The sequence below is a fragment of the Eschscholzia californica genome, unplaced genomic scaffold, assembly GCF_041429995.1.
Source record: "Eschscholzia californica isolate CP2 unplaced genomic scaffold, dmEscCali1.0.p SCAF_5, whole genome shotgun sequence".
In the NCBI taxonomy this organism is placed as follows: domain Eukaryota; kingdom Viridiplantae; phylum Streptophyta; class Magnoliopsida; order Ranunculales; family Papaveraceae; genus Eschscholzia; species Eschscholzia californica.
The window spans coordinates 35,793,403-35,813,068 of record NW_028238472.1 but is presented as its reverse complement, the minus strand read 5'-3'; the positions used below and the strand labels follow the sequence as shown (position 1 = coordinate 35,813,068).

At 36.6% G+C, this 19,666-nt stretch overlaps 2 protein-coding genes across 3 annotated transcripts; both read right to left on the bottom strand.

The window, feature by feature from the left end:
• Positions 1 to 8,353: 8,353 nt before the first annotated feature.
• LOC147538881 (senescence/dehydration-associated protein At4g35985, chloroplastic-like) lies at positions 8,354 to 10,756 on the bottom strand. Of its 2 annotated transcripts, XM_086643789.1 has the most exons (6): positions 10,503 to 10,756; positions 9,657 to 10,305; positions 9,379 to 9,509; positions 9,070 to 9,236; positions 8,774 to 8,858; positions 8,354 to 8,668 (listed from the first exon to the last, which is right to left on the bottom strand). In XM_086643789.1, exons 2-6 carry the CDS (start codon positions 10,251 to 10,253, stop codon positions 8,512 to 8,514), a joined length of 1,137 nt encoding a protein of 378 aa, XP_086499915.1. In that variant the 5' UTR covers positions 10,254 to 10,305; positions 10,503 to 10,756; the 3' UTR covers positions 8,354 to 8,511. The 2 variants fall into 2 exon arrangements, with proteins under 2 accessions (XP_086499915.1, XP_086499914.1); XM_086643788.1 differs by lacking the exon at positions 10,503 to 10,756 and having other exon boundaries at positions 9,657 to 10,451.
• A 773-nt stretch (positions 10,757 to 11,529) lies between these two features.
• On the bottom strand, positions 11,530 to 19,070 carry LYK3 (protein kinase family protein / peptidoglycan-binding LysM domain-containing protein). Its single transcript, XM_086644805.1, has 11 exons — positions 18,100 to 19,070; positions 17,657 to 17,743; positions 15,810 to 16,085; positions 15,080 to 15,225; positions 14,890 to 14,979; positions 14,678 to 14,783; positions 14,060 to 14,211; positions 13,885 to 13,982; positions 13,618 to 13,765; positions 13,172 to 13,279; positions 11,530 to 11,975 (listed from the first exon to the last, which is right to left on the bottom strand). Exons 1-11 carry the CDS (start codon positions 18,698 to 18,700, stop codon positions 11,811 to 11,813), a joined length of 1,977 nt encoding a protein of 658 aa, XP_086500931.1. The 5' UTR covers positions 18,701 to 19,070; the 3' UTR covers positions 11,530 to 11,810.
• Between the last annotated feature and the right edge of the window lie 596 nt (positions 19,071 to 19,666).

The following is a 19,666-nucleotide window of genomic DNA, read 5'->3' as shown; positions in this document are numbered from 1 at the left end:
AGCCCTAAAAGTGCCCGAATCGGCCTAGGCCCAAAACCCTTATTTCGGGCCTTTTTGCTATCTTTTGCCCAACTTCTATTTAGGCCTGTGAGATATGTTTATGGGACATTCCCAATGTTATATCACACTCCCACTAGTCATATCATCCGATTAAATACCCATTCTTATGTGTAACCCGATGTAGGATCCGATCGAAGTTAGCCGCGAATTACTTCGTAATTCGACGATCGTAGTTGGTTTCTAGCTAAACGCTACGACCCCTAAATCAATCGGACTTGATGATCTTCTTCATTAATTTTCCTAGCCGACATATTTCTCGCATTGCCATCTTGGTCGAAGGACATCTCCTTCAACTCCTTCATCTAAATGGTTCTACTCAACGAGATCAGCAAGAGAGTCTTGGATACTCGAGGCAAAAGGATGGATTTTACACTAAACATGTAATCCATCAACCGAGAATCATATGGTATGATCAGTGAAAGTGTTCACTCACCTAAATCAATGGGAATTAAGGGCAGGGCCCTAGTCCGCTTAATCCTTGAGAGATAGGATCTCGGAATCGCATTATTCATCTAGGGGCACGTTTTATCTTGAATAATGTGGCAAAAACTTATGACTTTTTGCAAAAATTATCGAATGTAATACTTAGCAAAATCCTTTTTCTGTTTCATGAAGTTTTACTATGGCGAAAATCAATCTTTTCAACCTATGTTCAATCCTCGATGAGGACAAATTGAACATGGATAACTTCCTTGATTGGGTAATGAGATTGAGAAGTGTTCCCAAGTCCACAAACAAAGAAAGCAAACTGGATACCCCTATTCCAAGGATAACTGCGAACTCAAAGGTTGAGGAACAAAAGCAGGCCAAAAGTATCCGGATGAAATCAATTTCAGTAACTTGCCTTATGTTGGCCACCATGGAGCCTAATCTTCAAAAGAGATTCAGGAAAATGGATGCGCACACAATCATCTGTCGATTAAGGGACATGTCCCGAAACAAATCACGGTTGAGGAAGTACGGGACTTCCAAGGCAATCCGGAGTGGCATTGGAATGTCTGAATCAAAGAAAGAACTTCAACTGATTCAGAAGAACAAAGGGAAGAAGGAAGGAACTCACGGTTCCGACCAAGGTATCTATGTTATCGAAGTTAACTTAGCAAATACATTTGATTCTCAATCCTGGGTATTCGATACCGGATGTGGTGCTCATATCATTTCTGATGTGCAGGACCTTAAGGGAATCAAGTATTTATCTACAAGGGAGCTTGTCCTACGAGTAGCAAATAGAACAACGGTTGCTGCGAAAGCTGTAGGAACATTCAGTCTACCTTTAGAAACTGGTCTAGTTTTAGAACTTCATAATTGCTATTATGTACCCTCTATTTCTTGAAACATTATCTCTGTCTCAGAATTAGATAAAGAGGGATATCACCTATTAATAAAAAACCAGCGTTGTTCTTTATATAAAGGTGAAATGTTTTATACCAGTGCTAAGTTATACAACGGTCTCTATATTACGAATATCGAGAACGAAGTCTTTCACATAGAAACCAAAAAGCTACGGTCAGATGATTCGAATTCAGGTTACCGTTTGCATTGTCGTTTGGGTCACATTAACATGACACGCATGAAGAAGCTCCATAAGCATAGACTTCTAGGATCGTGTAATTTAGAATCATATGACACATGTGAATCATGTTTAATGGGTAAAATGACGAGGTCTTCTTTTAAAGGAAAAGGAGACCGTGCCAAAGAACCTTTGGAACTCATACATACGGATGTATGCGGACCAATGAGTACTCCGGCGAGAGGTAACTATGGCTACTTCAGCATGTTCACGGATGACTTCACTCGTTATGGTTACATATACTTGATGAGGCATAAGTCCGAATCGTTTGACATGTTCAAACAATTTCAGAACGAAGTAGAGAATCAACTTGCCAAGAAAATAAAAGCCATTCGATCCGATCGAGGTGGTGAATATTTGAGTCAAGAATTTGACGATCATCTTAGGAGTTGTGGTATAGTATCTCAACTCACTCTGCCAACCCCAGATGAATGGTGTTTCCGAAAGGAGAAATCGCACCTTGTTAGACATGGTTCGATCTATGATGAGTTTAGCAAATCTTCCAAACACGTTCTGGCGGTATGCTCTAGAAACGGTTGCTTTCACACTTAACCGAGCTCCGTCAAAAGCTGTAGAAAAGACGCCATATGAGTTATGGTTTGGAAAGGTTCCAAAGTTGTCTTTTCTCAAAGTCTGGGGATGCGAAGTTTATGTGAAACGTTTACAAGGAGATAAACTCGCACCCAAATCAGACAAATGTCTCTTTGTGGGCTATCCAAAATAGACAAGGGGTTACTACTTCTACCACGAATCTGAGAACAAAGTGTTTGTTGCTCGATATGGTGTCTTTCTTGAAAAGAAATTCCTTTCCAAACAGACAAGTGGGAGAAATGTAGATATCGATGGAATTCGATATGAGCAACAAATAAACACAGATATAGAGATATCAAGAGGTTTAGCGGCTCCTATCTATCCATAAAGCATGGAAGAGGAAATGAGGTCGAGATAGAGAAACTCGTGGAACCTCCCGCACAAGTCGAATTAAATTCGCAAGAGACATCTCAAATCGTTGAGAACACTCCAAAAGTTGCTTAGGCCCCTCGTAGATCTCAAAGGCTTCAGGAATTATCTCAGAAAATAGATGGCCTACTGTCAGAAGATAATGAGCCGAGTTCCTACAACCAAGCTATGACGAGCCACGACTCTGAAAAATGGCTAAAGGCCATGAGATCGGAAATGGATTCCATGTCAGAAAATCAAGTATGGGACTTGATCGATTTACACGATGGAGCAACACCAATCGGATGCAAATGGGTTTTCAAAGTAAAAACTGACAAGGATGGAAACGTTAGCGTTTTCAAAGCTAGACTCGTGGCAAAAGGATACAAACAGATTCATGGTATAGACTATGATGAAACCTTTTCACCTGTCGCAATGCTTAAATCCATTCGGATCATTCTAGCAATTGCAGCTCATTATGATTGTGAGATTTGGCAGATGGATGTCAAAACCGCCTTCCTGAATGGACACTTGGAAGAGGATGTGTACATGACACAACCCAAAGGTTTTGTAGATCCCAAAAATGCTGGAAAAGTTTGCAAGCTTAAGAAAATCATTTATGGACTCAAACAAGCAAGCCGGAGTTGGAATCTCCGATTCAACGAGAAAATCAAGGAATTTGGATTTCTCAAGAATGCAGAAGAGTCTTGTGTTTACAAGAAGGTTAGTGGGAACAACCTAGTTTTCTTAGTCCTTTATGTCGATGACATATTAATCATAGGAAATAATATTCCGATGTTGGAATCAGTTAAAGACTGGCTTCAGAAATGCTTCTCTATGAAGGACCTAGGGGAGGCAGAATATATATTAGGGATCAAGATCTATAGAGATAGATCAAGGAGGATGATCGGACTTAGTCAAGAAACTTATGTACATAAGGTTCTTCAACGGTTCGAGATGACAAACTCCAAAAGAGGATTCCTTCCCATGACACATGGCATAGTGCTTAGCAAAGATCAGTGTCCTAAGAGTCCTGATGAGCTAGCACACATGATGAAAGTACCATATGCTTCGGCAATAGGATCTATCATGTACGTCATGATCTGCACTCGCCCAGATGTCTCATATGCCTTGAGCATGTGCAGCTGTTTCAATTAAATCTAGGCAAAACGCACTGGAACGCCGCCAGAAATATTCTAAAGTACCTGAGAAGGACTAAGGATCACTTCCTGGCATATGGCGGGGAAGACACTCTAAAGGTTCTAGGCCATGTGGATGCAAGCTTTCAGACGGATAGAGACGACTTCAAATCGCAGTCTGGTTACGTCTACTGTCTAAATGGAGGAGCAGTGAGTTGGAAAAGTTCCAAGGAAAGCACAATTGCAGACTCTACCACTGAAGCAGAATACCTAGCGGTCTCGGAAGCTGCAAAGGAAGGAATTTGGATAAAGAAGTTCATAATAGAACTTGGTGTCTTACCTGGCATAGAAGAGGGAGTGACACTCTATTGTGACAACAATGGAGCGATAGCCCAGGCCAAGGAACCAAGAGCACACTAAAAATCCAAGCATATCCAATGGAAGTACCACTTGATTAGAGAAATCATAGAGAGAAAAGATGTGGTCATTTGCAAGGTTCACACGGATGACAATGTTGCAGATTCGTTGACTAAATCGTTACCTCAGCCCAAACATGATTCACACATGAGGGGCATCGGTATAAAGCGCATTGGGGAATGGCAACAAATGTAATTTGGATTCATAAAAGAGTTTATGTACCGAATTACTTTCATTCGATAAATAAAATAAAAGGAATTTTATTTTTGTCCTTAAAATTTGGTTTGGTATTTAAGAGACAGTCCGTAGATAAAGAAAGCACTCCGAGTAGGCTTGTCAGATGCGTGATCTGATGAATGAAACCCTACTAAGTGAACTTGGAGTGATTCATTATCAATTCCCTAGTCCAGGTCATTGCATGGACAACAATGACTCACGAAGACTAGTACGGGAGTCTATGGGATAAAGCAGTTTCATGGGCTATAGGAATAGTGTATTCGATTCGACTACGTGAGTGCATAATAAGGATTATACACAGGAATAACCCTCAGCATGAGAAGTTCATCCAAAGAATGATGAATCGTCAAACTTCTCATAAAGACAAGATTGAAGAGATTCCTCAAAACATGAGTGCTCAGCTCATCTTATGTAAGGAATGTTTGACTTTGGTTCCGTTAAACGCCGCGCCGTAAAGGGAGGTTATAAAAACGGATAATGGGAAGGACAAGATAGACATGAAGTTGAGTGGGAGCGCAAGAATGGATTATGTCCTCCTAACCATGTTAGGATACAGTGTCATAGGGCCACTTGACGAGCAAAAACTGAAAATGCATGGTCGTGCTCAAATGGATTAAAAGTTAATCATTTGTTTTGACAGTTGTACTCGAGATCAAGAAAGTCTGGAAGACGTGACGTATCAGATGAGATACTAAGTGACATGGGAATCGAGCATTGTACTTGTTCTAAGTCCAAGTGGGAGTCTCAAGGAGTTGAAGGAGATGTCCTTCGACCAAGGTGACAATGCGAACAATTTTTCGGATGGGACGATTGATGTGGAAGATCATCAAGTCCGATTGATTTAAGGATCGTAGAGTTGTAGCTAGAGACCAACTACGATCGTCGAATTACAAAGTAATTTGCGGCTAACTTCGATCGGATCCTACAACGGGTTACACATAAGAGTGTCAAATTGATCTAGGATATGACTATTGGGAGTGAGATATAACAATGGGAATGTCCCATAAACATATCTCATAGGCCTAAAAAGGAATTAGGCAAAGATAGTACAAAAAGGCCAAAAACAGGGTCTTTGGGCCTTAGCCGATTCGGGCACTTCTAGGACTCGGATTGGGCTGAAATTTTTAGGGAAGATTTCTGACATATCTAGTAGTATCAATGAAAAATTTAGTGGTTTTTGGACACCTCCTCCTTAGGGAATTGAGAAAATATCAATAGTTGCTATTTTCGACTATTTCCCTAAATCTTATTCTAAAGGGTGTTTTAGGAAACCTTTGAGGAGGTGTATTCTCATTAAGGTTCTATATAAACACTTTTAGGGAAGAGAATGAGGTGTGGAATTTCTCTCTAAGCTTTCTTACTCTACCATATCAAGTAGAGAGGAGAAAGTGAGCTAATTCAAATTAACTATCTATCTAGTCAAAAAGAAAGGATTTCTTCTTCCAACCACCATTGGTGTGCTAGCTAAACAACAAGGTGGGAGATCAAGTTTATTGCTCGTGTCCCAAGTAGGGGGAGCTACGCTTGAAGCTCTTGGTCTTCTCATAAGCAATTGGAAAGGTTCGAGGGAAAACTAGCGAATAAGGTATTTATCTTTCTAGTTTTACTTAGTATTATTATGGGCTTATGCATGTGATCCTGGGAATACTAGTGTAGACATTAGATGTCTTATTTCCGCTGTAAACACTAGTAGAAGGGTGTAAATCCCAACAGTTGAAACGTAATACAACAATAAAAATGGTGGATGATAGGGTTATAACGAATAGTGAAATTCATAAAGAAATTCACTGGTTCTGTGCAAGTAAATGCAACCTTCTTGAGTGGTGAAGAACATAAGGGAATTGAGCAATTTCATCGAATTTAGAAAATCCATGGTCAAATTCAAAAAACTTCCCTTGAAGATCCCAAAACTTCAAACTTGTTCCAATCAAATTCACCAATTGCTCCTGCATTGAAATTACTACCAAAAAATGTTTTGATCATTTAGCAACCGGGTGACAAACTTTAGTATTTAAAGGTGAATTAACGGATGGAGCATTTCCAAAAGATATTTTTATGGTGTCTTCTACCATGAATTTCTATCATCATCAAAAGATTGACAAACAAACAATCAAAAATACTAAACATATAATGATAAAACTCAAAATTATTCAAGAATTCAACAAGCAATATCCATAAATGATCAAAATCTTAAAGAAGTCAAATTACATGATGATCAAATTGGTTTAGGAACTACAACGATTTTGTATTCGTAGTATTGAAGAACAAAATAAGCTTTTGTCATAAATGATGACTTCTAAAAATGACTAAGTTATGATGCAGGATATGAAGATTCGATGAACTAAATGATCAATTCCTCTTCGTGATTCTGGACAGAACTTGCAAAAAACTCGAAAATCTTTGTGACGCTCAAGTCAGTAAGGTATTTTTGCAGTAAAAATTGAATTGAAAGTTCGAGTTTAGAAAGTGAACCTTCGATACCTTTATTAGGGCGAACTTGTTGCTTTATATAGGCTTGGTTTATGTAGGCTTGGTTAGCCGATTGCTGACAAGCGACTGAGATGAGGCGGCAGGAAATCACTGGCTTAGATGAGACCACGCTTTTGCGGTCGTAAAAAGAATATGTATCCTCGTTCGCATATTTCTCGTTCTCGATAGATGTTATTGAAAGGTTTAGGTTTTGGGTGAGGAAAGTCATATACCTCCATATTTATTTATACTTGAAGAGAATTACAATGGATGGAAATAAATAACGTAGATATAGAAATAATCCTAATTCTAATATATTCATATCTTGGAGACATATATGAGAATATTTCCTTTGAACTTCTTAGGTAGGAATATTTGACTTGAATACCTTTTTTACCCTTATTACCCTCCCGCAAATTGAACGAAGGATCAAACCAAAAGTTCAATTTGGTAAATAACTTCATGGGAAGAAACTTCATGATACGATTCTTCGACATATACTTCATTGTAATGGATTGGTTGTTAAGAAGCTTTTGTTTGGTGTAGATAACACAAATAACCAAGTAATTTAGGACAGTGGTAACGAGCAAACATGACATAATCACAATGGATTTAGAGGTCATTTAATAAAAAGGTTGCACTTAGTGAGCATAACCACTCTAGGTTCAGATGCCCGTGGCAACAAGATTGCACTTAGTGAACATAATCACAACGGATTCAGAGGTTCATGGAAAAAATAATCAGCGTCAAAACTGAGGTAATAATCGACGACCGAGAAGATTACCCGACTGGGAAGAAACAAAATAACTGCTCCTGCCAAAACTGCCCCTTCTTAGAATCTTTTATGATACCGATTTTCCACCAGCACATAACTAACTTGAATAATAAACCATTAACATGAACCGAGTAACACTATGCAGATCATCATGAATATCTTTCTTTAAATTGATTATGATCTATTTACTAGAAACTACTCCCATATAATTATCATCCAAACTATGATTTGTTGAATCAAATATAATGAGAGTACTAAAATAAACCTAACTTAATTGACACTGGTAAAGAAAAAAAATTGAATGATTCCGGCGGATGATAGTCATTGAAGCGGCTACCGCCGCCGGTTAAGCGGAAGCAAAATAAGATCGAAACTATACTCGTTTGAGTTTTCTAGGCTCAGATACCATGAAAGATTTAGGTTTTGGGGGAGGAAAACCATATACCTCCATATTTATTTATACTAGAAGAGAATTACAATGGATGGAAATAAATAACGTAGATATAGAAATAATCCTAATTCTAATATATTCATATCTTGGAGATACATATGAGAATATTTCCTTTGAACTTCTTGGGTAGGAATATTTGACTTGAATACCTCTTTTACCCTTATTAGTTATGTTGATCTTATAGATTTTTTATGGAAAGTTACTTTCCGACGGACTCTTGTTTTCCAAGTTATTCAGATTTTGAAGATTTCTCTTCTCCGAACTCAACATACTATTCATTTGGCTAAGTCAACGTATAACTCAACATTCTAGTAGCATCTTATTCATTTGCCAATACGATTTTCATACTTTAAAATTTCACTGATACAAATAACTTAATCATCTGAAATTTTCTCATTCAATTTGTTTGAAACATGGGGAGAAATGGATAATATTGTTCAATGGTTTATGATGTTTATTTCTTCTTTAGTGCATTCTTCGCTATTGAAGAGGGAACAGAGGATGCTGGATTGATTGCTTTCCGGATTTTAAAGATATTCCAAGCAGTTCCTGCAGCATGACCTGCCGTTGCAAATACATCTTCTGTTGCTTCCCCTGCACTTTCTCCAAATCTGTTTTCAATCAAACAAGAAATATCAAGCAAAAAATTAGTCATTTTCAAAATAATAGACAACTGTTTCGATACGCCAACCATATTTCTGTTTTTCTTTTCTTACTTATTGCTGACCATTCTTGCTGTAGCTTTGGATGTAGCAGTTAGAGCTTGTCTTTCGGCAGCTTCAGCTGCATCTAAAACCCTGTCTGCATTTTCATAAACAAAACTCGATATTTATCATGCTTCTATTTTTATGTTTGTAGTGCTCGAGCGTACAGACAGACACACATATATATAACACCAATTATGACCCTATCTCATTCTGATATTTTTACGTCTCATTCACAAATAACCATACGAATATGTCTGTGTAGTAAATCATAAAGAGAAACGCTTGTAATTGGTCGTTTTACTTACTGACAGCATCGAGAGAGGCTAATAAAACCTCTCCAGGAACCATGGCAAAGAATTGTTTCCCAGCTTGTGATCTAACAATTGGTCCTACTACAGATCCAGTGGCAAGCCCAAGACCATTAAGAACCGTCTTGCTCATTTTCTCCGTCATCTTTGATACCTTCCTCACCCTAGCGAAAACAAGTTTTCATAATGTAAATTATAAGATTCAGTGTTTTCATATGAAAATTATCTGCAATTATCGATGTTTTATGAAAAATGTTAAGATTGTTGGAATCACAACTAGTGCAGTTTTATTCGGTTCTTAAATACCTCTTTAGACCCTTGTTGATCCCACTCTTTTTAGTAACATTGGTGTTGTTGTTGGTCTTACTTTCAGTACCACGAACGTTCTCCTTCTCCTCGGCTGCACGGATTATAATCATCTCTCCTCCTTTTTGAACCTGCATTTTTGGATCAAACATGTAAAAATTTATCCAAGTTAATCACTTTTTAGAGCTCTTAAGATGTAGAAAGTCGAAAATAGGAAAGAAAACAAAAACTGTTTATTTTGTTCTTTTTGCCCCCTTAGTTTCTTTTAGTTGTCCAACCTGCTTGTTATAGGCATTGCTCAACTTGAAAATCCCCTTAATAATTTCACCAGTTCCGCCAGCAATCGCCTTTGCTAAAACTCCATTATAATCTTCGATTCTAGGAGCAAAATGCTCCCAGTTAAGATCCGAAGCACGGGTAGTATTGGGTTTAGCAGTAGAAGGAGAAGAAACACTAGAGAAGCATGAATGTTCATTTAGGAATGAATCAAGAGGTCCCAAACTAGTACTGAATTGTTGATAAAAAGAAACACCATAACTCAAAAGATCACCATCTTTCATGGGTAAAGAAAATAGGTAATGAAGCTCATCTAATTTAACAACTGGTTCATCTTTTGTTAAAGGCCATTGAAGTTCATCACCAACTTTAACTAATATAGCAAGGGGAACGTTATCGTCCGACAGAAGCTTAACGACGTTGAAGTTTCCTTTTGCTAGTTCAGCAGTTTCTCCTCCTTGAACCAAATTCACTGTACATCCTGGAACTTGTAATAACAACTCTTCCTTGGGTTTTCTCATCTCTGAAATTGAAGTTTCATGGATGTTTTTGTTTATAGAGTGATTCTTATTACGTCGATGACTTCTGAAGCAATTCATCTCTTTCTCTATTTCTCTATCTGAAGTCTATCTCTTAATGTCTCTGTTATCTCTGTATGAAGAATACAAAGGAAGATGTCAAATGGAAATCAAGAGATAGAAAAGAGGAGATAGAAAAGGTGGAGAAAAGAATAAAGGAGAAAGATGTTTGAAGAAAAAATGTCATGCAGTTTGATTCCATTCCAATGGAACTAATTCAAGTTAAGGAAATCATACTTTCGGTTGATTTATTGTTAATATTTTTTTTACCTATGGAATATATCAGCTGTCACCAATTTCAAAAAGTCGATTTCGACTTCGGTGGTAGCGAAGATCCTTTAAGTATAGGAGTTCAACAGCAATTAAGTTGTTCTTTAGAACTGCAGTTGAATTCAGAAAAATAAGGAGAAAAAGAAAAATTAAAGAAGAAACTCTTTCAAGTAAAGGTGCACATTCATCATGTTATTTGTCCAATTAGACCATGATTGATGGCAGTTGGGGCTTTACTTGGACCTGGTACACACAATCCTAGAGAGGAGATAAAAGAAAGACTATATTACTGTTTTTTTTTTTGAAAAGACGATATTACTATGTAGTACCAACTTTGTAGCAAGAGAGGTGCAGATTTTATGCACAAGTAATTCTATTCATCCCTCCATTTGACCCCTCCCCCAACCCTTCGCATGATGTGGTGGCGTCTCAGTTGAGCATATTCTCTTTCGATTCGTTTCACGTTCAAGTGATATGTGGCCACATCAGACCAAGTGATATGTGGCCACATCAGGCGGAGGACTGAGGAAAGGACCAAATGGAGGGATGAATAGAGTTTCTCCGTATGCACCCGGCCGGTTCCACACCTAAAAGAAAAGGTTGTCATCCACTCTTCAAAAAAGCAAAAGCTAATTACATGAATTTGACAACAAAAGAATCAATTCCATAAAAAGAACGATAAATCTTTTGTTATGATTTACTACTACTGTAATGATATAATTAATGACCCTACCAAATAATTGTTGTGAGAATAGTCTCACATGGGAGGATTATTTAACAACCAAACATATAATGTCCGGATCTTCTCGACTCATTGTCAATTGCTTTCAAGTTGAACGACAACAAATTAACAATTGTTTCCCATCATATCTCAGGCAAAACTTGTACTCTTTCATTACAAGATTAATCCAATTATGACCATCTTTAGTTTACCTTACAAGTTGGAGCTTTTAGAACAGTTGGATAATAAATGTTCATAATCTTCACAGTAACAAAATAACAAGTTCAACCTTGGTAGAAAATAAGATGGAAGAAAGGATATGTAAACTACTCTAAGTAGAATTATTCTCTGTATATTATATTACAAGAAAAAATTCACACAAAAAATGCAACATAGAAAAATTGAATAAGTTGACAGAAAGAAACTACACTATAAAAGATAATAAAAGAAGATAAATAGTCATGGATAAATAGTAATGCTATCATCGTAGCACTTGGGTCGCTACCGTATAAACAGACATTGACAAAGCTAATAAAAAGGAGGGGAGGTGGTATGAAAGAAGAAGAAGAAACTGTCCCTTTATTCATCTATCTTCCCTGCACAAGGCCACTGAATACTTGGCTATTCCCAGCAAGGGTTGCTTCCCATTCTACAGATGACAAGAGGATTTGTGATAATGATATTACCACTTGTTTCATGTCTGGTCGTAAAATTGGATCTTCGTCCACGCACTGCTTTGCCAGCATAGCAACCTACAAGAACAAGTTTAACAACAAACAGGTGAGTACCAGAGAGGCAAGAGAAAGCAAATTTCGTAGTACTCTGAAACACTTTGTTTCAGTTTTTTCCTTTCGGTACGTGAAAATGAGTGTTTACTTGTTTGACATTGAAATTACTTTTGTGGCTATTAGACTGCAATTTTTGTGGCTTTGGTGGTTGGTAGAATTCAAGCTTTGGCTAGCTAGTATTCATTTCTTTGCAATAGGAGAGAGAGTGAGAATATGATGAGGTTGTATAGAGTTCATGATAAACTATGACAGTATGCATCTAAATCATTGATCCCATAGTTGCTCATAAATCATATATTTCCTTCTATTCATGTTACCTCCGTGCCGTAAACCGGTACGCAATCAGTTCTCATGAAGGTAGTGAAAATACAATTAGATATACTAAAGGAAAATACTTTGAAGAGTTATACAGGATGCAGATAGGGTTGTCAACAGGTCAGTTTCGATTTTGATTCTTAAACTACCTAGGAGAAGGAAAATACTAATAAAACGGTTCAGGTACTCAAATAGGGGAAACTAGAATAACCATAACTGGTTTCAGTTCCATTAGATTTTTAGGTACTGGTACTGGTACTGGTTCTGGTTCTGGTTCTGGTTCTGGTTCTGGTTCTGGGTTACATTTTTTAAGAAAGTTATGTGAATATAAAAAAAAAAGTTATGTGATAAAAGAAATTAATAATATTAGTAGGTGTAGTTGCTTTTCCCGCCATTTTCTTTTCTTTTTCATAGGCAATGGGATTCATGGCTCAAATTCTCACCAAACTATTGCGGCTTTGCTGCACACATTCAGGTTGGTCATGCCTAGCCAAGCTTTGTTTACAGCAACTACATGCTCAAATTTTTCTATAGTTGCAATATTTTATTATAGGGTTCATTAGAGACAAAAGTGCAATCTAATTGCCTCTTGTTAGCCGCTATACTGTGCGTAAACAGGTCATATTGAGACACCTAAACCTAATTTCTCGATTTAAGAGAAATAATTCCATGTCGTATTCTTTCCTCAATGGAGTAAATTTGCCAATACTTAGAAATAGAAAGTGACCCGTATTTGAATAAGCACAAACTTTATAGTTGAACTAGGAGGTACTCGGTACACAGTCAACATTATAGTTGAAAATAATATGAAAGCAATCAGAAAATGAGAAAAGAATGATGATTACCTTGTAAACACAATCATGAGGATATAAATCCATTAAATTTGAATCAACACATTCCCTCAAGCTTGACATACTCATTGAACTGGAGGAATTCTTCAGTGCTGCTGACATCTGGAAACCATAATCAATGTAAGTTTTGCTAATGGAGGATATAAATCCATTAAATTTGGTATTAAATTTTTCAATGGAGGAGGAAATAAAAGCTTCTTCTAGGTTTTTTTTCTGCTTTTACTCGTAAAATAATTAGGGTACAAATCAATGTAATATTAGGACGAGGTGTTGTAAAATTTTCACCGAGCATCGTATTTCTTTTACAAATCAAAAGATATATATATATATATATATATATATATATGGTTTATTCGTATATGTTGCTAGTATCAAAGTGTATACATGTATGCCTGATATACGACATACTGGCTTCTTAGAATGTGAAAAATAAGACTTACAATAGATACCAATGAACGTCTTTCAGATTTTTTCGAACTCGGGCCTTCCGTTCGTGTAATTGCGTCTTTTGCTGATATTAACTCAAATAGTACGATACCGAAAGCGTAAACATCACTTTTTGTTGTAGCCAGGCCATCACTTAAATATCTGTGCATGACAAAGACAGTTATGGAAGTAATAAAACAAAAATATATTTGCATAATAAAAATAGTTAGGGGAGTAATAAAAGATAAACATTTAGTAAGCAATGATGTACATCCACTTACTCTGGAGCCAAATACCCAAATGTTCCTACAACTTTTGTTACGGAAGCTTCTCCTTCACCAGTTTTTCCGACAAGCTTCGCCAGTCCAAAATCTGAAATCTACATTCAACTAGTGGATTAATTCAATGAAATAATAATTTAGGTTCCGATGTTAGATGATCCAAATTGATTCGAACCTTTGCTCTGAATGCATTGTCAAGTAAGATGTTGCTTGTTTTGATGTCTCGGTGTACATAATGAGTTTTGGTGTGCTCATGGATGTATTCAAGACCCCGTGCAGCATCAAGTGCAATCTGAACCCTCATAATCCAAGAAAGGGGTGTATTACCTGAATGAGGTAGGGTTATTGAATATGTTAGAAACTTAGAATTAAATAAACAAAATCATTCTAGGTGGTTTTTGATCAATGCCTAAGCAATTTTCATATGTGTAGTTACTAACTATAGATAAAATTGTACCAGAAGATTGCATAACAGAAGATTACGTTCAGACATTAACAGTATAATAGGAGTCGGATGTACAGGGTTCCCAACTCAAAAGAAGAAATGGATCTCTTGCTTAGGTTATGTATTTTTAACAATCTGAGTATAGTATATGAGTATATGTACAATATAGTCTTTATATCCGAGGCTTGTGCTTTTAGCTATAAAATAAGTCGAAATATGAGAAGAAGACTTGGGTTAAGATTTGATTTTGTCAGATAGGTAAATGCATAAAAGCACTCAATTTATACAAGTAATTACACATAAATAAAAATCAGATTCAGATTTTTAGAAAAGCAAACACAACCTTACCTTTATTGTGAGGATCATGCAGATGACTTCTAAGTGACCCCTTTTGTGCATGCTCGTAAACAAGGAAAAGTTCATCACCGCTAGCCGCATAGCCAATTAGTTCTACCTTGACATAATTAAAACAATCAAACTTTAAAATGCCAAATCAGATGAATAACTTAGAATCTCAAAAATTAGGACCAGTGCCTGCTGTAAATTACAAGAAGCACTACCAGATTTGCATGATGAACTTTGCATAAAACTTTCATCTCCGAAATGAATTCCTTAGTTTTCAAAGCAGTCATCCTTTTGATTGCAACCTCCTAAAAGCATACAAAAATTTGTTACTTGTACTAAAACATGAAGATCATTCATATATTTTCTACATTTAACTAGTGACAAGAGTACATTAAAGTAGCAGACCTGGTCACGAAGAACAGCATAATATACAGAGCCATACGTCCCATTCCCAAGCAGATAAGAATCAGAGAAACTATCAGTTGAGGAAAGAATTTCGTCATAACTGAAAACTACAGGCTTCTCCATATCAAATACATCAGCTCCAACAGCTGCGAGATATTGACAAGAAATCTAGCTCACTGGATTGTATAAAAAATATATATAAAACTAGAAGTGCAAAGCCAAGTGTGAATATTGATGATATTCCAAAATAACGCAGTAGTGGGAAAAACCACCACAGACCCCAAAAAGAAAAGGGCAAGATGAACCTAATTCCGATACAAAAGATTACCACCAATGCCGAAAGAAGTGTTCTAATATATCATTATATAGCTTAGCATGCTTGCTAATATATTATAGGATGAAAGTAGTAGATAAATCAGACTCCAAACTAAAACCTGGCCAACTCATGATATCTTCTGATAGCTTTACCATAATTTCCAGATAAATCCGTAAATGATAAGATGACAAGAACAACAAAACGAAACAGTTTTCAGGTCGTTGCTTTTTTCTTCTTTTTATTTCTCAGATACCAAGCTAACATCTTTTTCAAGTTTTCATACATATTAGCAGTAAAGACAAGAAGTTAGGATCCAAAACCAGTGCCAAACGATCACTCAGTTCTTTTGCATGACCAACCAGATGATAACAGAACATATGCTATACTTGAAAGATTATAAGCAAAATTTGATACCTTTGGGAATACTTGTTTGTCGGTCGCTGGAATCCTCATTAGATTGTTTCCAATCCCGAGAAGTAAAGCGTAAAGACCTCCCTGACGCACAACAAAAACTTGTCCTGCCAAGAATGTGAAACTTGTGAGGAACCTTTCCTTCAGAATCTTTTGCATGCCTTCCATGGACTCGGGAGACACAAATACAGATGGTGATGAAAATTAGAAGCAGAACAGCCAATGACCCCCCTATAACCCATCCATAAGGAAACTGAGCTTTGTGATTCACTTCTCTTGCTGCAAAACAATTATCAAGTGAGACCTAATTGTAATGAGGATAACGAGATAAAAAATAGTAACACTGTAATTTTGGTATCAATATGTCATCCAATTTGATATTAAAATTAGAACTCCGCATCATCCCACCAGTCCTTATCTACACTTGATACATATAGGTCATCAGAACCTGTTGCAGTTAAAGAATTATTTTTATATTCTCCACTATCAATTTCATATTGACCCATCCTCACTTCAATTCTTCTTGATCAGAGTAAAATTTTTATCTTAGTCTGCCTCTTGAGATTGTACTAGTTCTATGAATTACGGTGTTTTCAGATAACCTATAAATTATGGTGTTCTCTTGTAATACATGCAGATATAAAAGATTCAGTACGTCAATTGGAAGTCCTTTTTCTCTTGTAATACAGTTCTTTTGTCTTTAATTTAATCAAACTAATAAAAAACCATATTCTTCTGAAGTATGGACCAATTAGAAGTTTTGCATCTCAACAGCATGAGACGTTAATCTTTGTCAAGAACTATTAGTTTCGACTGCCATGATTCAGTCTTTGCCGCCATGAGACTTTCAACCCAATATGATGATCCTGATATTCACATGGATTTGCTTGAGGAAAGCTTCAACATACTAAAACATCTCTTTCTCTTTTGATCATGATTGTGATGGCGTTATGGTAAAATCATGAAACAACTATAGACACTGCATGCCTCATATGTTTAAACCACAGTACCAGCGATGGGTAAAAAAAAAAAAAGTTTAGCTTGACAGGCGGAGTTGGAGTCCCCATCGCCTTGACTTTTCCTTATCTTTAATTGTTACAAAAACCCAATCCAGAGGGCTTTGTACAGGACTTGTGCAGAGGTTGAGAAAATACTCTTGGGGTGGAACCTAGATCTCCAAAGGAGATTAACTGATGTAGAATTGGGAGGAGATGCTCAGTTAGCGAAAATCCTGGAGAGAAATATCAATAAGGGGAAGATTGGGAACATAGAAATGAAGTAATACCCTTTTTGTTAGTCAATCATAGGTGGATCATGATTTGAAAGAAAAAACTCGCGGGGCGGGGACGTAATTGGGTTGATCAGTGTATGGAGGGGGCCAGGAACATCGACCATCTCCTGCTACATTGCTTGTTTGCCCGGATAATTTGGAGTTCTTTCTATACTTGGGTGGGCGTTCTCAAAGAGTGACTTCTAATTGCTTTGATAGAGAAACTTTAAAGGTTGTTAACTCAAGCTGGGAACATCCTTTCGAGCAATCTTCCTTTTTGTCTTTGTAAAGGAATAACAAGACTTCCGAAGAAAAGAAAACATGGTGGGACACCTTGTTATGGATTAAAAGCTAATCTCTTTTTTGCTGGTCTACTCCTTAATTAGCTTTACTTTTATGATTATAGGTGTGATGACCCGGTCGTTATATGGACTAATATTATTTTAAAACCATTGTACCTGATCAATTGGATCTTTTTTCCCTTCCCTTTCTTCATTGTTCCCCACCTTAATACATACTAGTATCTTACTCCAACCGGTAAAAAAACATATCAAAACATGACTTCTAAAAGTATTAATACCTATTGAAACATCAGCCGATGGCGCGGGAACAGCAACAGGAGCAGGGGCCGGCGAAACCTCCTTCACAGGATAGGGCTCGCCCGGAACTGCAAACAGTGAGATTATAACATATGAGAACCATTACATTACAAGAACCTATATAGTCATTCCCAGGGGCTCCCCACTCAAAGTATAGATAGATTTATATTCCTCTTTCTATGTAAAACTGAAGCATTTGCAAATTATAAGCCATCAAGTGGGAATTGTAGATTCTTCTTGAAAATCAAGACCATATGATGAAGTATAGAGTAAACAAACTATTCCAAATTGAAAATCAAGATCATTTTTTTTAATGGTTCTTCCTAATTGATCCTTCTAAATTCCCTTCCACTTAATATGAGATCCAATCAAATCATAATTAAGAAAGAATTTCCATGAAATCAAAATCCAGAAGAAAACAAACCTGAATCAAGTGGAATATAGAAGAGATCACCAGCAGTCACATTACTTGGATTACTGATTCCATTCACCGATTCAATACTTTCCATACTAACACCAAACCGACTCGCCAACGATCCGATCGTATCACCATTTTCCATAACATAACTCAACAAATAATTCCACAATCCACTCGAACAACCACACAAAAGTCTTAAAGAAATAACAGCACCATTACGAGCTGTCCGATTTGAATCGGAGAAAAAAGCGAGTCCACCATAAGCATTTCTAACCAATTCATAAGCCGATCCTTGATCGTTTCTCACAGTAAAAGTAGTATTTGTCAAATACTTGTTGATTTGAGAAGCACATGAACAATTCTTCTTAATAAATACATAATCACGATCATTTCCTTCAATCGTTATATCTTTTTGTAGAACATCAAACATACTTTGAATTACAGATAAAGATTGATTTTGATTCGATTTGAAAGCGATGAAAGATGTACAAAGACGAGTTGTATCAGAACAATTCAAAGGTGTAGGATAAGAAAACAAAGTGTCTAGGTTAAACAACAACAACAGTAAGAATGGAATCAAAAGATTTAGCTGAAAGATTAACTTCATTTTTTCAGTTCAACTGAAGAAGAAGATGACGAAGAAGGACTGAATCGCTCTCGGATCAACTGAATCTGAAGCTGAAATTGAAAAGTAAAAATATCATCAAATGCTTGAAGTAGAGTAATGAGATTATAGGTTTAAATTTGTAAAGATTGAAGAGAAGTGATGACAAGACTTGAATTACAGGCAAGGAATAAAAGAAGAAAGGAAGTTATTAGAGAGAGAAAGAGAGATATTTTTAGAGAGAGAAAGTTGTGGTTATAGGTTTTTCTAGCGAAGATTTGATGGAGGAAGTAAAGAGTGAATGGAGTACAGCAATTTCACTGTACTCCATTTTTCTGTCTGGATCAGTATCATCAGTGTTAATAAACTAGACATTGTTTGCCTCTTTGGATTACATAAGAAGTCTCTTGTTTGGCCAAAAATACGAAAATGCCACTCAATCCGTTTTGGCCCCCGATTTCTGACCAACTGACCGATTTGGTCGCAATAGTGTTCGGGAGTTCGGTTTGGCCCTCAAACTTTATCAAGCCTTCTCTTATATCCATCCTTATAAATATTTTGTAATTATCAATTTTCCCATTAAATATCCAACTTGTGTTTATTCCTTTTCCACCTCATCTTTCTCTTTCTTCCGTCTTACCTTCTTTAACCTAAGAAGATTGTCGCAGAATTACAAGTGAGTAGCAGTCGGTTGTCGATCATTTAAGATCAGGTCGAAGTCAAACCAGTCATTGGTGGTTTGACTAAATCATCGGCCAAAGTCGAGTCGAACAAATCGTCGCCGACTTCGTTCGACTCGATTCAGTTTGAGTTAACTAAGTTTGATTGGTCGATCTGGCCAAACTCAATTAACAAAATCAAATATGAGAAAAAAAAAATGAACTTTAGAAGAAGAATGGAGGTTAAAATTTAAAGTCAGTCTGTAAACTATTATAGATTTGAATGCCTAAATAAAAATTATAGTATTAT

Bases quoted from the DNA above. Each gene is read 5' to 3' on its own strand.
- LOC147538881 (XM_086643789.1), bottom strand. From the start codon at position 10,253: ATGAATTGCTTCAGAAGTCATCGACGTAATAAGAATCACTCTATAAAC. The intron at 9,510-9,656 runs GTTGGACAACTA...CCAAAAATGCAG, and splicing joins GCAATGCCTATAACAAGCAG to GTTCAAAAAGGAGGAGAGAT. The intron at 9,237-9,378 runs GTATTTAAGAAC...TGTTTTCGCTAG, and splicing joins ATCAACAAGGGTCTAAAGAG to GGTGAGGAAGGTATCAAAGA.
- LYK3 (XM_086644805.1), bottom strand. From the start codon at position 18,700: ATGAAGTTAATCTTTCAGCTAAATCTTTTGATTCCATTCTTACTGTTG. The intron at 16,086-17,656 runs GTATTAATACTT...ATTGTTTTGCAG, and splicing joins ATCGGCTGATGTTTCAATAG to CAAGAGAAGTGAATCACAAA. The intron at 11,976-13,171 runs GTAATCATCATT...TTGTTCTTGTAG, and splicing joins CTCATGATTGTGTTTACAAG to GTTGCTATGCTGGCAAAGCA.